Genomic DNA, 20,927 nt, shown 5'->3' on the forward strand with positions numbered 1-20,927 from the left:
CCGCGCAGCCCCGGGACCGAGGGGCGGGAGGGGCGCTGGAGTTCTCGCTCCCGACGAGGTTGCAAGGGTCAGCGCCCGTGCTGGACGCTGGGGCCGGCGCAGGGCCCTCGCCGCCGCATGGCTGCTCCCGGGGGGAAGCTGCGTCCTCCTGACGGTGCCGCCTCGGCCTCGGCGGCCGGGGCTGGCTGTGCTGTCCGCACCTGGGCGGGCTGCCCGAGGCCTGACGGGCACAGGCCCTGCCTGGCCTCCGATGGGACGAGAAGGGCTGAGGAGGGAGAGGCTTGGGAGGGGGAGGCGGGAAGGTCGCCTCAGGGCCTTCTGTGCCCTGCGGGGGCCAGCGCTGCCCCGGGGGCACAGCGCAGCTGTCACCCCTGGGCTCTGAGCGGTGACAGTGGGAAACGCTGGATGTGTCCCATGCCTGAGTGAGTACGGCCTTGGAAGGGAAGGCTTCCCGTTCTCGCAGGTGACTGCTCGCTGCAGGCAGGACTCTGCAGCCCCGTGAAGACATGGAGCAGGCGTTCCTCAGTGGATGCCATCGTGCCCTCATCGCAAAACAGCCGACAGGATGCGATTGCAGGGCCACAGTGTCACCCCAGAGCCTGCATCCATCTGGCAGACCAGCAGCCAGGAGGGGCCTGTTCTGTGGGAAAGGGGAAGGACAGATTGGCTGTGGTCACAGCAGCTTGTATGAAGTGAGTGAACACACGGTAGTCTTCCCCTCATGTGAGGTTTCCTTAAGGGAAAAAAAAAAAGTGCTTTTTATTGCCTTACTCTCAGCCAGATAAGATGATAGTGTGAATATTTTAAGCCCTTTCTTCATCACAAGGAGATCATAGTTAAAGAGCGAGGTTAGAAAACGGCATCTCCTACTGCTGCTTTAGGAATAGGAAGATCTGAGTACTTGTAGTTTACAAATGAGCTACCCAGAAGTGGGAGCTGTGAACCAAACCTAACCAAACCTAGCAAGTCCCCAGGCAGTTGGGACTTGCTCAGTGCCACCTTCAGCCAGATGCTTCTTCATTCACAAAGTGAACTGCCTCGAGCAGTGGGTCACCAGTCGTGGTGGTGTGGATAAGCACTGGTGATAAGCATGTATTTCTCTAGATATGGTGAATGCACATTGTATAATGCATCCTAACAACTGAAGTGGTTAGTAAGAAAGCTGATATAATGTTTCCATTCACTGAACGGAAACAAACCAGTGTTAGTGGCAATAGATGGAGAGAGTTGTTTTTTGGTTTGGTTTGGTTTTTTTTCAATACATCTTTTATTCAATTACAAAATGTAGTTATGAGTTCTGCTTACCTTTGAAAGGCACTTACAATTTCTCAGTTGGAAAATATTCTCCCGGAGCTACATATTTTTTCCAAATCTGTCTTAAATGCCTTGCAAAGGTGACAGTTATTCTAGGATAGCCCGCTCCTCATACTTGTTCTTCTTATGGACCAAACAAATAATTTTTTCACATTCACTCCAAAGTAGGCAGTACTTTTCCTCCCAGATTATAATTGAGGGTAGATGAATGCCCTAACCAGCTCTTAGATGTAATGTGGTAGATGTAACAAGGGGGTCATGAATATGAATCCATTTGGGAAGAGTACTTTATTGTTCTCCCAATAATTGACATGTTGCCTGAGGTGTACAATTCTTCAGGAAAATTTTCTGATTTAATTAAAGAGAATGGAAGGCCTTAACAAACTTGTTTACCTGGTTTGTCTGTTTACCTGTTTATCATTGCAGATCCAAGGGGCATAGTTTCTCTGATACCTTTGGAACTTCACAAGTTAAATCATTATCTAATACAATCACATTGACATGCACATTATCATGGAAATCGCATCAGTACGTCTTCTTAGCATACTGTAAGTCAGCATGCACACGGCAAATAGCCTTTCCCTTCATCATCAGTTAGTTATAGTGATCTGTTAGTTCCCAAATTACCATGCACTTTTCATAACTAGACAAAACCTGAATGGTTCAAATGAAAGTCAAGCAGGGAAAAAATTAAACTAAGACTGAGCCTTTTCAAAAGGAAAATCTGTTTCCACTTATGTGAAGGAGGTCTTCAGAGAAAAGATCTAATCTTTTTTAACTCACTGCTCCAGAAATACACCAAGAGTGTCAAGGCTTTCTGTTCTACTATTTTTGGTTCAGAGATGATGGTAAATATAACAGATACCAGCATTTCCTCTGTCAGTGCAAACTTGCAGAATATCTTCAGCACACACCAAAAAAACCCTAACCAACCGACTCCAAAAAACCACCAGCACATTAAAATTTCTATGGAAATATGAAATCGAGGTACTCTAGGGTTTTTTGGTTTGTTTTTTTTTGTAGTACATGTAGTTAAGCTTAGATGCATTGTGTTGATTTGCCTTGGAAGAAGTTACCCTGAGCTAAAGTTACCCTGTCCTATGCCCTTTATTCAGCTTGTGCATTGTTAGTGCTAATTGACTGTCTCAATGTAAAAATGTGTCTCTTTTTGCAGCTTTTAATCAGCATCTGTAAACCACTGCAAATGGGCACCTCTGTGTTTGTTCTGGAGATTTTTAAGTATCTCAGGTGGTGCAAAGTAAATCAGTAAAGCAAACTGTCCTGGTTTCAGCCAGGATAGAGTTAATTTTCTTTTTATTAGCTGGTACAGTGCTGTATTTTGGATTTAATATGAGAATAATGTTGACAACACACTGAGGTTTTAGTTGTTTTTAAGTTGTTCTTACTCTAAATCAGGGATGTTTCTGTTTCCAGTGCTCTGCCAGTGAGGAGGTGCACAAAAAGCTGGAGGGGAACATGGCCAGGACAGCTGACCCAAACTGTCCAAAGGGATATTCCATACCATAGGACATCATGCCCAGTATACAAATGGGGAAGGAGTTGGCCATGAGGTTCCAGTGGCTGCAGGGGGACAGGCTGGATATCGATCAGCGAGTGGTGAGGATCACTTTTTTGCCTTGCACTTTGTTTCTCTCTCTCTCCGTTTCATTACAATTAGTAGTAGTGTCAAATTATTACTATCTTTTATATTCTGTTTCAATTATTAAATTGTTCCTATCTCAACCCATGGGGTTTACCTTTTCTTTCCACTTTTTTCCTTACTGAGGCAGAGGTGGGGGAGTGAGTGAGCAGCTGCGTGGGTGGAACTTAGTTGCCAGCTGGGGTTAAACCACAACACAAACTGTCTTGTCTTAGTTCAAAACTAAATGTCTAACTTGGCTGTAAACTGCAAGGAGAAGAAAGGTACTGCACACCAGAACTCTGAAGTTAGAGAGCAGGGGGATTACTGTGAGAAATTACTCCAAATTCCAAAGGCTTACGTGACCAAACTTTATTATAACCATGTAGTTGCTATGGAAAGATGTGAACAAAAAAATTTAATGTGCTGGTATGTGCATGGCATATGCATGGGAATATGACTTGCTGGGAAGTTTGACTGTATGCAAAATAATCCCCAGTCCTCTAAAGATGTTCTTACATGTTTAATATAGCTTCAATATTTAATAATAATAATTTATAATTTTAAATATTATGCATAATTTATTAAGATTAAATATAGTAAGTATTAAATCACGTATTGAGGCAATAAATAGAACTGGTCTGAATTTAAAAAAATATAGAAACAAGCCTATAAAGACCAAAGTGACAGCAAGCTATTTCTGGACACAACTAGAGATAGCTCTAGCTTTTATGATTTTTTATTTTAAAAAAGATCAAAGAATGAGAATATACCCACATACAAGCTTCTAATATCTTTCTTGTTTGAAGAATTAGATCAGAATTTCCAGGATTATCTGTAAATGGAACACAATTTTCTACTGCTTCCAAGTTCTCCTTCCTTACGTTTCATAAGGGATAGCGATGGAAAAATAAGTTTGCTTTCCTGGAAATCTTCTTTCTTGTGGGGTGAGGGAGATGTGAGAATTTTCATCAGTGGTTTTTGTCTGAAAGAAATGACCTAATGTTTCTTCAAGAAATCTTTAAAAATTAAACCCCACACCTTGACACAAATGTATGCACATGGCTGCTGATGGAGAAGGGTGACGATTAAAAACATGCAAGACCACTTGAACTCTACAGTTATTTTCTTCAAATAAACATGTATGGGAGTAGGTGACTCGTCCTGCAAAGTACAGACTTATTGATTTCAAGCACTTCCATTGGAACTTCCTTGCCTGGACTTCGGGGCCTTGGGGTTGTTTATTTATTTCTGTATGAGTCAGAAGTTCTGAATAATATTTCTGCTTAGTTGACCAAAGAAGTGGAAGACAAAGCTCATAAAATTTTTTAGAGAGTCAGAAATCAAATTATTGTCAGGACAGAGAAGACAGAAAAAGAAATAAAAAAATAAAAGGAGGATAGCAGGAAGCACAGATTTCATAGAGATGGTTAGTCAGTAAATGAACATCCACCAAATTCTAGAATTTGTTGAAAATTGTAATTAAAAATTAATATATAAATGGAGGTGGAAACTGTTCTCACTGAAGAGTAGAAAAGTAAACACATTTCTGGCAAAAGTCAATGAGCAAAGGAAGTATTGATTAAAGACAAGAAAGCACTTACCAAGTTTTGTGGATGTTTAAACAGTTATCCAGTTCATAGCAAATGAAAAATCATAGACCTTGACACATCTAGTTCAGCCCTTTTTCCAAGGAAGGACCAACTGTCCCCACAACATTCCTGGCCAGTGTTTGTGAACCTGTTATAAAAGTTGTTTTGTTTATGGAAATCAACAAAAATCATGGGCTCTTTTGCTATTCTCACTAAAAGAATTATTTCACCTGTTATTCTCCTCATAATAATGGCCCATCTTCGCGAACGAAGATTTGGGGAAAGGTCTTTTTACCTTTCCAGCCTGCGCAATGGATTTTTTAGGTGAGACACAGCCTGCGCTGAACTGAGCCCACCCTTTAATCCTAAGGTTCATCTGCCGGGGCCAAGCAAGCTTGGACAATGGCAGTGAGGTCCTCAGGACGTAGGTTTGTTTAGAGTGACCTTCTCTTAGATGGATGGCCACACAGGGCTAACGACCTCCATCAGGCCAGGAGACCGGGGACTCGAACCCGCGGTCGCAGCAGTGAAAGTCCTGCACGCTAACCACTAGGCCACCAGGGGTCTCTATTCTCCTCATATCCTATCACCAAAGGAATTTACTCCCTTCCTCTGTGCAACCACCTTTAAAATTACTTGAACACTATTTTCACCTCTCAACATCAGTCTTCTCTGTGCTAAGGAACTGAGTTCCTTCAGTCTTTTTTTTTTCACAAATCATGATTTCTAGACACAATGTCAATAAGCATGAAGTCACCACTGAAGGGACAGAGGGATCTTGGATCTTTTTAGAAGAGCTCTAAGAGCACTGTGTCTAGGTGATGGCTTTTGTCAATTTGAGAGCTTCAGGAGCTCTGTGAGTCTTTCTTTTTTTTATCTTGGTAACTCTCTTTTCTTTCTAAAAGAATCTCAAATTCCCTACAAGATGTCCTGAGTAATATTGTTCAGTTTAAATTATGTTCTAGAGAATGAAAAACAGCATTAACATCAGGTTTATAATAGCTGAGAATGCGGAGAGTTCCTGATTAGTATAGGAGGTCTCTTTGATGAGAAATGTGACAGTGTATATCTGACTACTTTGCTAGGGGAAGAAGGGTCAACTGGTAGTATAGTGCACCTAAGTATTGATGCTATGAGATACGGAATCAAAAAAGGAAATTTTAGCTCATTATGTAAGGGGAATTCTGTTGCCAGTCCTCATAATATGTGTATAATTCCATTCTGCAAAAAGCTTCCTGATAACTGGCTTGTAAGGGTAAGATTCATATTGAATAAGGTACAAGGGTGAAAAGGAAGATTGCTGCATGGTCTTATTATGAATAAGGTTGTAAAAATGCATTCTAGTCTTTGGAAAAAAGTTACAGCCAAGATGGAAGTTTTAGGTTACCAACCAATTTAAAATACAGGTTTACTTCCAGCTTTACTATAGACTGCTGGTCTGATTTTAAGGTGAATTTCTGTGCCTTAGTTTTGCATTTGTAATGACTCACCATGAGTCAGGAGTGGATGACTCAGAGGTTGTGGACAGTACAGCTTCTATGGATTGAAATCAGAGCCAGCTTGACAGGTACCAACATGGAGTTTCCTGCAATACACAGTAGCCCGAAAGACTAGCCATACATGTGCAGTGCAGTTCATGCAGGTCTGCTAAAATTTCCTTTTTGCCTGAGACTGGCTTCAGCATTCATGTTGTTATAACCTTTAAACATCTGAAAAATGAAAATTGTAGTACTTCTTTTTCTGATTTGTTTAATCTGTGATGTTCCCCAGGCAATTAAATGAGCTAGAGTTACAGTATTTGTATTTTTCATGGAACATAGTACAGCACTGTAATACAGTGTATAGCTGTAGTTGTAAAAACATATAACTGATTTAGTTTTCAATAAGCTTTGTGTCATTTTAATGTACATTTTTATGTGCAAACTGGGTTCTTTTAAATTATTGTCTATTGCCATTACTTCTTGCCTTTGAGTTTTGACATTCCCTCTGTCAACTCTGCAATTCCATAAGAATTTCAAATGTTCTGACTTAACATAGGTATCTCTATCTAACTAAAACAACCACAATAATCTAAATACCTCTATAGTTCCTTCCCTAAAAGTTCAGAAATGTCATTGAGAAATTAATGTTCTGCAAAGACCCAGTTGTTTCTATTTGCTTAATAACTTGTCTCTCAGTATTTACCATGTGGTTCACAACTTTACAGAAGCTGAAAAAAGCAGATGGTCTGAATACCCTTGTTCATGCTCCCTCCCCATTAACACATATCATGGGAATCTATTTCTGAATATGGACTTGTCCTCTGAAGCACTGACATGTTAAAGAAAGGCTGTATAGTACCTGCTTGCATCAGGCTCACTGAGTGCCTCCAGCTTTAGTCCAGTACTCCAAAATCTCGTATCATTACTTATCATTTACATTAAATACATAATGAAATTAAAATCCATCCAAATATTTTAAAAAAATTAATTTTTGGAAACTAGATGTAAAATTAAACTTTGCTGCATGCGTTATCCCAACTAGTTATTTCATCACATTAATTTGCAACACGTCTGTTCTTGCTTGTGGACTTTATGAATGGTACTAAATAGATAAGTAATTGGCCAAACATGTATTAGATTTACCTCTTTCAGATCCAAAGCCACAGCACAGCAGTCTCCACTGCGAGCAGGAAAGCGTGTGATTTCTTTCTATACCGCTCAGTGATAGATGTCAGCCCCACATGTACAGCCACTCCTGCAGTTATGAAATGCTACTCTGTGGTCTTGGTGCCCAGGCTTCTCAGCATGTCTGTAAGAAAATGCATTATGGTTAATTATAGACTGCCATAAAACAGAACTAATTTCTGAATAATTCACCTTTTGATATTAACTTTGCATCTGAAACCATTTTCCAATATGAGATGGAACAAAATATAAAGGCAGCATTGACCTCTAGTTGCATTAAGATTGGATTTAGGTAATTTCTTAAAATGAGGCATTCTTGAGCTTCCATTAGCTCTGTGAATGACCTCTAATCTCTTTAACACAAATTAAAAAAAAAGCTTCTTACTCTGTATTGTAGAAAAAACCTACATAAAGCAGCAGTGCCATCTCCTGCTTGCTTGCTTTCATGCATGCAAATACTCGATTTGTATTGCAAAGCAACCACAGGGAAGGTGGATTTTTCTGCTAGTAGGTAATTAAGGCAATAACATTTTCTAATACTTAGGGACAACATACGTCTGCAGTTCCATAGATGCGGGCAGTTTTCACAAGTGAACTTTTTCTGAACATAGAAAAGAACTTCAGTCATTTGTCCAGGATTTCTAAAATATCACATCCCAGCCAGAACAGTAGCTCAAAATGTGTACACTTCTGTACTTGTGCTGTACACAAGGAATACATTATACCTGTTAAATATGCTTCTGTAGAGTTATCTGTACATAAATGTACACTTTTGAACAGATCTAACATATTCCCCTGGGGTTTGCACGAGTACAGCAAGTCCAAAGCATGAATGATTCATGTGCGGAGGAATAATTCAATGCGGTTGGGGTATATTTGATTGTATACAAGCATTTGTGTGGTCCAACTGCAGTAGATCCAACAGGTCCCAGATATATCACATGTGCTCTGAATCAATAGCACATAAGCAAGTTAGAAAGCTGGAAGTCCTATTTCAAATATTTTCTTTTAAAAGGTGAAGTTATGGTAAATTACATTTTTCTGAACCAAAGTTGCCAGCAAAAGGCACACTGAGCCTTTATGGCTCCAGGGACTTCTTCCCCACATCAAGGAAGCAGGTCTGTATGTTTGCCATGCAGTACTGGACAATGCATTGTTGGATGGAGCTTGTAGCAAACATTAGATATGAGTTTGATTGTCTCAGAAAAACTGAAAAGGGAGACAATTTCACTGTATGACTTTATCCTGTTGGAATATGTCCTTGGGGATTTTCACCACGTGGACACAACAGAATGTTGCTGACAATTATGAGCCTCCTTCTTCCATGCAGTGATATATAAAATGTCTTCTGCCAAATGAACAAGATTTAATTGTTTTTAATTTTTAGAATATTGTAGCTAGATGCTCCAGTCTCTGCTTTACACCGGACTTTGATAGAGTGAGTGGCACTGATAGCTGATCTTTCACCTTTCCCCAGTAGTAAGTGTGATAATACTGCTGCCTGCAGAGGGGTGTCTACCTTTACATGAGACCCTAAATGAGGTGAGCAGGTGTATTCCCAGAATACAGAGTTAGAATTACAGTATTATCAGGGTATTGTTTTACTGCTTATTGTTAGCTGGGAGATGACAGTTTATGCTTCTGAGAATATTCATAAATACTACAATGCTTGGTGCAGGGTCCCTTGCTCACTGAACAGGGAGTTCAGTCGTGCTCACTGAACTCCCTCTGCTGTGCCAATGTGTTATGGACCCTATGGACCAAACCTGGTCCTGCTTAGTGATTCAATTCTGGGACTGACATCACCACTAACTTGATCAAGCATTGCTGCAGACTCGGCTTGTTGCCACTACCGTTGCCAGTTCAACCCAGCCATGTCCATCCCATAAATTCCTATGTGCTGGGCTCAGAAATGCTTTTGCATTTGATTCTGGCTTGGAATAGAGCTAGATAAGAGTCTAGGAACAGAGGTTTCTACTAGATTGTTCTTGAACCTGGAAAGCTTCCCAAACCAGAATCTGCTGTGAGTCATGCAGGATGATCCAATTGCTCTTGGTTACTTGAATTCCTTTCTGCACACAGTTGCGTTCAATACACAAGAGGATGGACAATTCCATCCAAAGCAACAAAATATGGAATGATGGGTAAGGCATTTAATACTGAATGTAAATGATGATTCCCTAAGATAGATTTTCCCTTCCCACAGAATCACAAAGTTTCATCATTCTAATTTTCTCTCTTTTGAAGGCATATTTATTGTTAAGAACAAGCTAAGAACTATTGAAGACATTAACAGGTACTGAAGAACAGTCTCTGTCACTGACTAGAGCAAACCTCCGGAGGGGTAAAAAGGTAAAAGAATTTCCTATAAAACATTTTGTTGATGAGATCTCAGTCCACACTCAGTTAATTGGCCTGTTTTGCAGGATTTAACCTGGTGGCATAAGAACCCTGAAATAAATCTCTTAGCTACGATTAGAGATGAAAGACAGATTAGCATGGGCAGGAGAGTTGAACTCTTTCTCCGTCTCCATTGGCGAGTCAGTGTGAAGACAGGACAACCAGAGACATCAGGAAATCAGTATTTCCATCATCCTCAGGATGTCTGATTCAGGTATTTTGTTCCTTGTATTCATCAAGTTACCAGTTTCAAGTTCCTATTCAGTCCTCTGAAGCAGGTTAGTAGTTTCTTTTACAGTGTCACAAATAGGAATGTGTGTTTACCTAAAATGGCAGATTTTAGCAAAATCAGTAAAATAAGATGTGATTTGTTTATGGCAAAATTGAAGCCAAATTTCTTTGGACAATTTTTATCTAATAAGTAAACGTTATTAACAAGTAAATAGCTGTGCTATGTCATGTTCTGTGTAGTTAGGGGAATTTGATAGCAAACGAATAGGTAGGTAGCATCTTGGAAGCAAAAGGCTACTGTATGGTGATGGAAGCTTTGTTTAAAGTAAGTTAGACAAGAAAAGCTTGAGAACAGTATTGATATTAGGGGAGAAATTTACACATTTATTTGGCTTCTTCTGTTGAAAGAAATATTTCTCCCTTTATAGAATAAAATCCAGTTTGCTCTCCCATAGCCAGGGAAAAAATGCCTATGTGTATATGATTCGTAACTCTGGAGTGGCTTCTCTGCAAAGGTTTCTAAGAATTTTGATAGAGGTGTTAGTTCCACTGAACTGCTGGGAGTGGTTTTGGTTTTACGGTAACCTGCTGCCGAACATAGAGGAGATACATGTTGCAGAGCAAGACCGACACTTTTAGCTCATAATTGCACTTCAGTTCTTTCATCTGGAAGAAGTTTCTTCCTGGTGCTCAAAAAATGCTACTCCACAGCTGTATGAGTGTTGCAAAACATCTTATGCAATAAATTTATTCAATACTTCATTAAACAGTTAGGGAAAAAAAAATGTTATGGTGTATTTACAAAATTCATTATAATGGGAAGAGAGTCTTCTCATTATCTGAAATTAATTCAGTAAACTGTTAGCATAGGTAAAAATAATCTCAAGATAAATATCCATTTAGAAGCTGAGAATACAGGAATGGAATGGGTAACTATGTTCTTCTGTCCCAGACTCAACGCACTCAGAGTTTCATGAGCAGCAGAGTGTGTCCCAGAGATCCTTTGTGCAATCCCAGGTATATCAGTGACAGTCAGGATCAGTTAACAAGTGGTCACTGCATACAAAAACCAGTAATTCTGCCCCCTTCCTCTGGCACTAGGGCTCATATGATCTTATGCTGCTGGAGGACTCTGGTGTGGGTACCTCTGTTAGATAAATGTGAATATTTCATGAAATCTGGTCTTACAACAATACTAAAATTGCACCAAGGAATCTGGAAAAACCATATGAGAATTACTGGAAGCAAGGAATTACTAGGAGAGTTTCTCTTGCACAGAATTTTGTTTTTTTAATTTTAGGCATCTGAAAATGGGGGAGGGAGCTACATCAGAATAGCTACGTGAGAGCGAATGTACCCCTGCTTATGGAACTCAGCTTCAAATTTCTCTATGGTTAGAATATGACAGAAAGTCTCAAATTAAAAAGCTTCCCAGTTTGCAGTAACAAACAGCTAAAACTTTCCCCTGAAGGAGGATAATGGTCTGCTAAACTCAGGTTTACACTTGAGCCTCAGTCTCCCCTTATGCCACAGGGACCCTCCATGAGCTTGGAGAAGCTCGTGCCTTCTCTGAAGTAATCATGGCCCCAAGCCTGCCAAAGCTCAAGGAGCATTTGGACAGTGCTCTCAGGCACATAGGTGGATTGTTGAGGTGTCCTGTGCAGAGCCAGGAGTATGACTGGATGATTGAACTTGGGTCCCTTACAACTTAGGATATTCTGTGATTCTGTGAAATTTACGTCTTCCAAAATCAACAATGCCTCTTGAGCAGATGAATTTTAAGTAAAGGTAAAACTGTTTACAACTTTTGTTGAAATGTTAAAGCAAAATATGTTTGGCAAGTAGGGTGTTTTCAGTGACACGTAACTAACTATATGTGTGCCTAACAATTAAGAGGCATTTTGCAAGTACATACATATATTTCATAGAAGCAAACAGTGTGTGATGCATTCATTCATATATGCTGGCCATGGCACATCAACTGCATAGCAGCAGTCAGGGAATTTCAAAACAGATTCTCTCTGTTGTGAGCTCCAAGACCTGAGTATCAGGGGCAAATAAACCTATTAGCAGCTGTCATCTACAGCTATTTAAGGTCAAGTCACGAACTGCTTAACTGGTGAAGCAATCAAAGATACTGTCTCCGGGCTTATCAGGCAGGCTGTCAGCTGAATTCATATGGGGGCTTAATTCTGTGCCAGCAGAGCATGATCCTTTCAAATAAAGTCTGAAAGATACTGTAGAAGAATGGTGTGAAGAAAGTGTTATAGTTTTATAAATGACTATTCTCTGGACTTGTTTGCACAGAGGTGTCTATCATTGACATGATTATCACACTGTGATCAAAATCAACATTCATCTCATTCTGTGTGGGAATGACATTTAGGATTCTGACTGGAATATGGGGGGCTCGGAAAGAAAACCACTCTATGGTTGGTGGTAGGAGGGTTGGATTAGGGTGTGATTGTCACAGTTCTCAAGACAAAGAACAAGCAACTTCAGCTGCAGGAGCAGAGGTTAAGACAGTAATGGAGATTCCCTGAAGATTAAATAGGCCTTATTTAATACATCATGCTATTCCAAGAACTGTTTTTAATAAGAACTTTCAGAAAGAAAGGGAGGTCTATCAGATAGAGAAAAAATAGAACATCCTAAACTGATTTTTTTCTTAAGGTGTGAAGATGTTCTGCTTTTTTTTGTAGGGTGATTTGTTACTTCACATAAAAATGGTAGTGCTTTTATGCCAGATGAAGTGGAAAAATGCAGTGGAGGATGTTCACCAAAAATATATTCAGGTCATAACACTTAAAAGTTAATAAAATTTTGATAATATTTTCTACAAAACCAGCACAGTCATTGATAGTTTAACTATTTGTATAACATTTTGTCTGTGTTGATAACTGCAGTAGTTTTCCCCCTGCAGTTTTTTGCCAGAGTGATCATATCTTAGTACTGTATGTGTAGGGATAATACTTGCTTTTTGCTAGCAAAATCACATTTTACTGCACATAATAAATGAAATTACTAAAACTACCCATAGGATACTGTATTTCTGGTGTTACTTTCGCATTTTTTTCTATAGGGAAACAAGGCTTATGTGATTGTGCTGTATATATTTGTGTTTGTCCTGCTTATTCAACTTTTTAACACAAACCTGGCCATAATACGGTGATCTAAGAATAATAAAGAACCTATGATTGTCAAGAAAATACAGGCAACAAGTTCAAGGGAAAAAATACTGTGAGTGTTCTAGAAGGAAAGTCAGCAGCCCAGCTCACTTCTAGACATCAGAAGGCCTGCACAGAAAATTGCCCTTGACAAAACTCCACAGCAGTCTAGAGTCATTGGTTGTACTGTTCACTTGTTTTCAATTGCTCTAGTTGGTCCTTAGAATTTCATTTTTTTTTTAAGTGTATGAAATTTAAGCAATAAATTTCACTGGGGCACTCCCTGGGCAGGACTGAGAGTGCGTGAGGCTGCACAGGAAGTTCTCTGTAGTCTCTATAAATACCTGGTCAAACAGATGGTAATCTCTCTCTCTCTCTTCTTCAGATTTCTACTGCATGCCTTGGACACATGCCCCTAATCAGCTTACGAGCTTCCCTTGACCTACGCTTCTTTTCCTAATGCTGATCTGACTATGGCTGTCCTCAAAGTAAAATTCACCAAAACTAAGAGGGACAAATTGGCCCAGATCTTATGGATACTCAACTGGGTTTCTGTAGTGAGCGGGATCATTCTCTTCAGTCTTGGCCTCTTTCTGAAAATAGAGATCAAGAAGCGCAATGAAGTGATGGCAAAAGGGGACATTAACTCTGTCCCCAACATGCTGATCTCTGTGGGGGTCATAGCATGTATCATCAACTTTCTGGGTGGAAAAATCTGCTATGACTGCTCAGATGCCAACAAGTTCTCTCGATGGAAACTTGTTATGCTGCCATATATCGTATGTACCTTTTGTTTTACCTTCTGCATCCTGGTGGGTGCTGTCATGTGCTACACCATGAAGAATGAGCTGGAAGAGTCTCTCTACCTGGGACTGAGGGATGCTATTAAGTTCTATAAAGACACAGACATTCCTGGACGATGTTTCTTAAAGAAAACAGTGGATTTGTTACAAATTGGATTCCATTGCTGTGGAAACAATGGCTTTAGAGACTGGTTTGAAATTCAGTGGGTATCTCCTCGTTATCTGAATATGGCTTCTAAGGAGGTTCAAGAGTAAGTATTTACTAGTCATAACAAAAAATTCTAGAAGAAAAATTCATTCAAGAAGGCAAAGTCTTTTTACTGGACCTTTGTATCTTAATCAAAAAACCTGCAGAATGACCACATTACTCACAGAATACGCTAACTACACGCACAGTCAAAAGTTGCCTTTTGCTAACCTTTTAGGGATGCTAAGCAAACCAAAGATGTATCTTTCCTTTTTTTAATGTGGTGAGTTAGCTACCTCAAAAATTTTATTTCAGTTACAGTGAGCTGATAATGGAAAGAAAAATAGGATTGTTTTATCAATACATTGCACAGTCAATCCTAAACACTGAAAGACCTTTCTCCTTCAAGGTATTAGATTCTGCAAAGCCAAGTTCAAATCTGTATGTTCACATGTGAGAAAGTGCCAAACACCTCATACACTGAATAAAAAAGGAGAAAAACCCTTTTTTTTTTTTGGTGGTAGTGCTTCACATGATGTAGCAACTGTGGAATTATATGTTCAAAAAGAAGAGTCTGGTAATACTTACAGACGATAGAAAAAGTAACAATTAAAATTTATGTAAGTAGACAATTTAGTATGTAATAATTCCTCTAAAACTGAAAAAAGTCCTCACTGACAAGAGTGTAGTAGCTTTGTATTCCTTGGAAAGACAAACACAAAGAGTTTGACTGGCATTTGTCAAGCGCTTTGTTTTGTTGAACTCAAAAATCGGTGACAATAAAGGCAGAGAAAGGGAGGCCAAAGATCTTATTTTATCAGAATTTGCAACTTGAAACTACTATCATAGCAAAGTGTATACACAGAGTTGCAAATATGCCAGAGTGCAGGACCTAGGGGAATACAGATAAGAGGTTATCAGCGTGCATAAGACAGTTGTCTGTGGAAATAAAGCAAGATTTACAAGTGTTCTCAAGAGAGAAGTTAGGAAGTATCACACAGAACAGACTGACCCCAAGATGTTTTCAATCCTGGTTCCACACTGAAAAGTGACATGACAACAAAGAACTGAAGAGTAGTATCTTATTGTGAGGTTCAAAAGTAAAATATACTGCCTTTTGTTTCTGTGAGGCATGCAGAAACAGTAATGTTTTATCCAGGGTCTTAACTGTTTTCTTCTGCAGGGTCACCTGTGCTCTGCAAATTATTTTGAGAATACACTGTCAGTTAATTTTTGTCCCACTTGGGCAGAAGGTGACAGTGAAATGTGTGTGAGGGAAGTAATTTCAGAACTTTTTTTGCCGTGTATAAATTGCTAAATTTCATCTGGATTGCCATCATTGGTGCTGTATAACCACATTATACCATGATTTCTAAAAGTCTGGTAGTGAAACATTTAATTAATGTGAAATCATTGGAAGCAAAGCCCAGCTGGTAATGTTCAGAAAGGATGGAGAAGGAATCAAACTTTTTTTTTGGTTTCAACCTGTATTGTATGTCAGTTGGTAGATTAAGAGGCAAAGCAGCTGAGAACTGACATACTGTCAACTTACATGTAACCTTTGTAAAACTGAACTTTTCACCTTTCCTCATGACCCTCTTCCCTCCCCTCTCTTCTATAGCTCCACTGCCAACACCTCGATGTGACAAGGCATGGAGACAGTCAATGGGAATGGTCGGAAGATGAGGCAGGTTACAGCGGTACAATCCTGTCATTGCTTTTGTTAGGTGAAAGTCATCTTTTTTTTCAGTCTTAAAAGTAAATTTTTACTTGACAATACCATAACAAATTCGAATTGCAACAACAAACAGCAGTGAATGCCTCACACACTCAGCTCAGTCACTGAGGTCTTACCTTCTAACAGTACCAACATTCTTTAATTTGCTACTGACAGAGAAAACACAATCGCAGGAGGACATAACCCAGTCTGGAAGTCTGGAAACTGATGCTGTTGGCATTAGAAAGAAGATTCCCCTTTATAACATACGGCAGGAAGAATAAAAAAAAAAAAGTTGAATTGATGCTTGGGATCAAAAGAAAAGGTTAAGACCCAGTTTAAGAGATTGTATTTTATCCATTTTAGATGCTGTACTGTATCTGGGTCATTAAACATACAGAGGGCATTTTCCTGATCCAGATATAAGCTTCCCTTTCATAATGTGCCAGTCTTCCTCTCCTCCCTCTGAGTCTTCTTGTCTCCTCCAGCATTCAAGTCTTCCATTTTGTGCCTCTCTGACTCCGTTCCTTATTTCCCTTTCAGCACATGGTTTTGCCTGTGCCCATGACACGGCTCATGCACTTCAGTATAGTTTCAGTGCATTATTTGGGTTCTTTGCATTGGTTTCATTCTGCTGCCATTACTAGAAATGTGATGGCTGCAAAGTGAAGAGCTAGACTTGAAAATGGAGAGGAATTCATGCCTATCTCACTCCTAGGTGAGAAATGGCAGATGCACTTGCTGACTTATTTGGAAAGATCTTTGAGAAAGATGGTTTTGAGAGTACCGTAAACAAAATAAAACACACACCATCACCCAAATAAAAAAGAGAAAAAAGATGAGGAGAAACAAAGGAAAAAAGAGGGGAGGAAAAAAAAGGAGGGGAGGAAAAAAAAGGAAAAATAGAGGAAAGAAGAAAAATGGGGGGGGGGGGGGGGGAAAGGAGGTTGTATTTAGCAGGCTCACAGCAATAAAATAAAGGCAATTATTTTGCCATCAAAGCACTGCCACAAATACTGAGCTTCCTAGAAGCTTATGTTTCATTTGAAAGTACTTCTCTTTAACTAGTAAGTCATTGTGTGGACTTCTGTTTCCAAGCAGTATCCTTGTGCTGAAAATACTAAAGACTTCATGCTAAAGAGAAGGTAATACAAGGAAAACAGATATCACAGATTCATTTAACTGTTCCAGAAAATCATGATTAATCCGAGACTGTGTTCTCTTCCTATCCCATTTCCATTTTTTTTCTTATTCCTATTTTATCTTTCCTCTTTCCCCATGTTTTCCTCCTGATCTTATGGGGGAGGGAAAGGAATAATTTTTAGCAATCAATACTATTTTTAAAGTTACAAAAAGTATAGTTTCAAGAAGCAGAAACTCGCTTGTGAATTAGTTTCATTGCAATGGGTACAGTGATGAAAGGCCAGCAGACAATTTCCAGTGGTTCTCATGGTATGGAAAGTTATTCTTGTATTACGTTCTCTCCTAAGGAATGACTGAATTGAAAATCAATGCAGAAGTAACAAAACAGGATTTGCAGGGACATAACTTCCATTAGAGTTTCACCAAGCTAAACAGCTTCAGAAATTGTCTTTAGTATTTTCAGCACAAAGATACTTTAAAAGGCAACATCTCCGTGAACATTGAACTCACATCTTGTGGCACAGTACCACAAACCAGGTGAGGTGCTTATACTTAAATATAGACCATTAAAAATTCCATTTTCCTGTAGTAAGCAACTTTTCCAGTTGAAAATATATCCCCATTTTCCTTTTGTTACATTGGAGAGGCCTACATTGCAGACTTGCATTATTTCTTTTGCTAAAATCACAGGCACCGCCTGCTGATGACACAACTTTTGTAATGCCCGAAATTTCTGTCCTGTTGCAGCCGTCTAAAGAGCAATGTTGATGGGAAGTTCCTGGTGGATGGAGTACCCTTCAGCTGCTGCAACCCCAGCTCCCCACGGCCCTGCATCCAGTACCAGCTGACCAACAACAGTGCTCACTACAACTATGATTTTCTGACGGAGGAGCTCAATATTTGGGTGAAGGGGTGCCGAGAGGCCCTGCTGGATTACTATACCACTATTATGCGATCAATTGGCATTGCAGCATTGCTTATTTGGTTGTTTGAGGTAAGTCTCACAAAAATGATCTGTGTCAGATTAATCAGAGTCTTCTGTCTCTATAGGATAGGAAACAAATATGGTGTAACGTGAGAAGTGCCTCAGCAACCAAAGTCCACAGGGACTTCAGGAATATTGCAGGACTTCCTTTAGTAGAGGACTTTCCCAAAGTCCACAAAGCAGAAGCAAATCTCGTTGAATTTGAGGACTATCAGGAATTATGTATATAATTCTGTATATTAACAGAGCTTTTTCAATACAATACAACATATTTTCTTCACTGAAGCACTTACTGGATCCGATACAAGACAATATATGCACTGACACAACTGCAAGGAAATTACATGAGAAGGTCTGGGGGTTGTTTTAACTCAGTTTTAGCAAAGAATATACAAAATGCGAGCAGGTCTTTGGCTTAATAGAAAAATTTTGTTTATAGTTAAAATTGAGCCTAAGTATTAATATCTCAAAGCCTCCTTTTTACATTATATATTCACCATATAAACAGTACTTGCAAATATGGCACTGATTATGCTGCTGATAATGCAATCAAAATAAGCACAGCACAAGGAAGCATACACCCCTGGAAAGCTGCAGTCTTCCTGCTGATGAGAGTTGTCTGGATGTTGTCTTCCACAAGTAAAGGACCCCCCAGTGGCACAGGCTACAATAGAGTTTTCTCACCTTTTTAATAAGTTTTAGTTTTCTGATTACTGCTCCATTACATAAATATTAGGACTGTAATTAAAATAGTTCACAGTCCTCAAGCAGTGCTTGGTGGTGGTGCCAGAAATAACAGGCCTTTGGCAGCATGTGAAAAAACCTGCAAACTGGCTCTCTCTGCTCCCTTAAATATTGACAAGCTGGGCACGCTGATCTCGATTGTGACAAAAACTATGACAGCAGGGCTTTTTCCAAAACTTATACTTGAGCCTCTGCTATAGGCCATCCTTTTTTAATTTTCATACCTTGGCATGTTGGACACATATGGCTTACATATGAATGATTAAACCTCCTTGGAGGAACTATCGATTTAATCAAGGTCAGTGGGAAAAAAAGCCATGGAAATTACCATAGTACATTTTTTTTTCCCAATGGCTGATGGTTCTACTAATTGATCATCCATTCTACATCAATTAGTTGCAGTCTCTGAGGCTGCAGGGTTCCCGAGTAATTCTATATATTTTTATGCTAGTAACATGCAAGGGGGATTGTTACCTGAAGAACAAAGAGAGAATCAATCCATCTCTCCCTTGTATTTTTCTTTCTAAAAAAATGCAATTAACTGGGAAAGTGGTTAGATATATTGCTGGGACAGAGTTTGTCTGCTTTACTCAATACTAGTTATGAGGCCTGTAAATACACAAGTCAGAAAGCTGACTTAGTGGTAGGATTGAGGCTGTTAAACTTGCTGTTTAACCCCTAACTATTTCTTACAGCTCTGTGTACTTATTGGTGTTCGGTACCTACAAACAGCCATGAAGAATGTCCTTCTGCTCGGAGATCTGGAGGGTGAATCAGATGGTTGGTTACTAGAAAATAGTTTTGTGGAAACTGCCAAATACAACATCAGTATCATTAAGAACCTCGGCAAAGCCAACCAGATCTCCACTGTATCAGGCATGAATGACCCTAACATTAATGTTCAAAACACAGACTGTGGCAAAACCAATGTTTCAACAAAATCTATCCCTGCAGCTAGGTAGGCAAACCTTTGAAGGAATGACATCACAAGCGTAGTGGTTTGAACTTTGCTGTATTACAGTCCTACAGTTACCAGGTTTTTCACTGGTGGGGTAAAAAGGGAAAAAAAACGAAGACAATTGAACAAACCACAGACGGGTGACAGCTCCAAAAATGCTGATACTTCTTTGGATGGATGCATTTTTACTTGTGAAATCCCTGATTTTCAACACTGCACAAAACTTTTGGAATTTTTCCCGCTTTCTCTCTTTACCTACAGAATTTTATCATGGTCTGAACATGCCAGAGTAATCACTATGCACAAGCAAATGTTCCAGAGAGGATGGGTCTACATCTACTAACATACAAATTAGTCTTATATGTACCAAAGTTTGTCCTTATTGTCATTACACCTACAGAAATTCCAGCAAAGGAAATCCCCAAAGAAATCATTACACTTGATAAAAAGATTCTTTACAAAAAAGACAAAAACTGAAATGAAAGCTCTGTTAGTCCAAGACAGGAGAGGGGAACTTTTAGCTGAAATGTACCTATATTGCAGCCCTTCTAACAGAACCTACTAGCTAGGTAAAACTGAAGGCAATGAAAGTTACCGTAATGTATTTCATTTATATTTCCCAAAAAGTCTGAAGTATGTCTTCATTTTTCCCCCTCCACAGTCTACGGAAAGCCAGCTGCCACACCTCCCTGTAAGTCAAAGGGTACTGCTGAAAGGAGTTCTCTGCTTAAGAAAACTGACAAGGATATTTGAAATATCCTCCAAGGATATTTGAAATTCCAAGTAGCACATGATAGCCCTAGTTTAAAAACAAGTAGATACTTCCCCTAAAACAAACACTGATGATCCTAGATGCTTACAAGCTCCTCATTTCAAAAGTACTTAACACATTGATCCAGGGGCAGGAAGATAAGGGACTATGTGAAATCAATGAAGGCAAAGTCAGACTGACAGCTCTCCCATCACACTCCTAGTACAGTGCTCAGGAACTTTGTTAATGCATGGAGTGAAAGCCTTCAATGCCCAAGACACTTGTAGTTACAGGATGCCCTATGACACTAATTCATCATTAGTAGTAACCAGGAAAAACATTTCGATACAAAATAGAGGTTAAAAGACAATAAAGTACTTTACTTGTTACTGCTGTGAGTGCATTCTTTGTGGAAAGTCAAGTAAAAGAAGATATATCACTGGGATATTCAAAGCAGAACTATTCCTGCTTTTGAAATTGTGCAGAAGTAACAGTAAAAATTCCTTTACCTAACAACTGTTGTATTCTGTAACACTAGAAGAAGCAAGGATTATACTGTAAGGATATATTTTAAATAAATTGTGCAATGTAATGATCTGTAGTGCAATTCAAGCAAGCTATATGCATGAC

General features: G+C 39.4%; 1 protein-coding gene across 7 annotated transcripts; it reads left to right on the forward strand.

Annotated features, from left to right (window-relative positions):
- The first annotated feature begins 322 nt into the window (after positions 1–322).
- Positions 323–20,692, forward strand: LOC113979675 (photoreceptor outer segment membrane glycoprotein 2). 7 transcript variants are annotated; one of them, XM_027706999.1, is made up of 8 exons: positions 583–692; positions 1,741–1,862; positions 2,749–2,931; positions 9,459–9,563; positions 9,638–9,889; positions 13,395–14,063; positions 17,607–17,853; positions 19,284–20,692. In XM_027706999.1, the coding sequence occupies exons 6-8, from the start codon at positions 13,483–13,485 to the stop codon at positions 19,548–19,550; spliced, it is 1,095 nt and encodes a 364-aa protein (XP_027562800.1). In that variant the 5' UTR covers positions 583–692; positions 1,741–1,862; positions 2,749–2,931; positions 9,459–9,563; positions 9,638–9,889; positions 13,395–13,482; the 3' UTR covers positions 19,551–20,692. The 7 variants fall into 7 exon arrangements, with proteins under 7 accessions (XP_027562830.1, XP_027562800.1, XP_027562793.1 ...); XM_027707029.1 differs by lacking the exons at positions 583–692; positions 1,741–1,862 and adding an exon at positions 323–422; XM_027706992.1 differs by lacking the exon at positions 1,741–1,862.
- Positions 20,693–20,927: the final 235 nt, after the last annotated feature.

Source organism: Neopelma chrysocephalum, unplaced genomic scaffold (assembly GCF_003984885.1).
Source record: "Neopelma chrysocephalum unplaced genomic scaffold, ASM398488v2 Primary Assembly neopelma1_24, whole genome shotgun sequence".
Taxonomy (NCBI): domain Eukaryota; kingdom Metazoa; phylum Chordata; class Aves; order Passeriformes; family Pipridae; genus Neopelma; species Neopelma chrysocephalum.

Excerpts from the sequence above, each read along its gene's own strand:
- LOC113979675 (XM_027707029.1), top strand. The coding sequence starts at position 13,483 with ATGGCTGTCCTCAAAGTAAAATTCACCAAAACTAAGAGGGACAAATTG. Across the intron at positions 14,064-17,606 it reads GCTTCTAAGGAGGTTCAAGA|CCGTCTAAAGAGCAATGTTG; the intron begins GTAAGTATTTAC and ends GTCCTGTTGCAG. Across the intron at positions 17,854-19,283 it reads TGCTTATTTGGTTGTTTGAG|CTCTGTGTACTTATTGGTGT; the intron begins GTAAGTCTCACA and ends TATTTCTTACAG.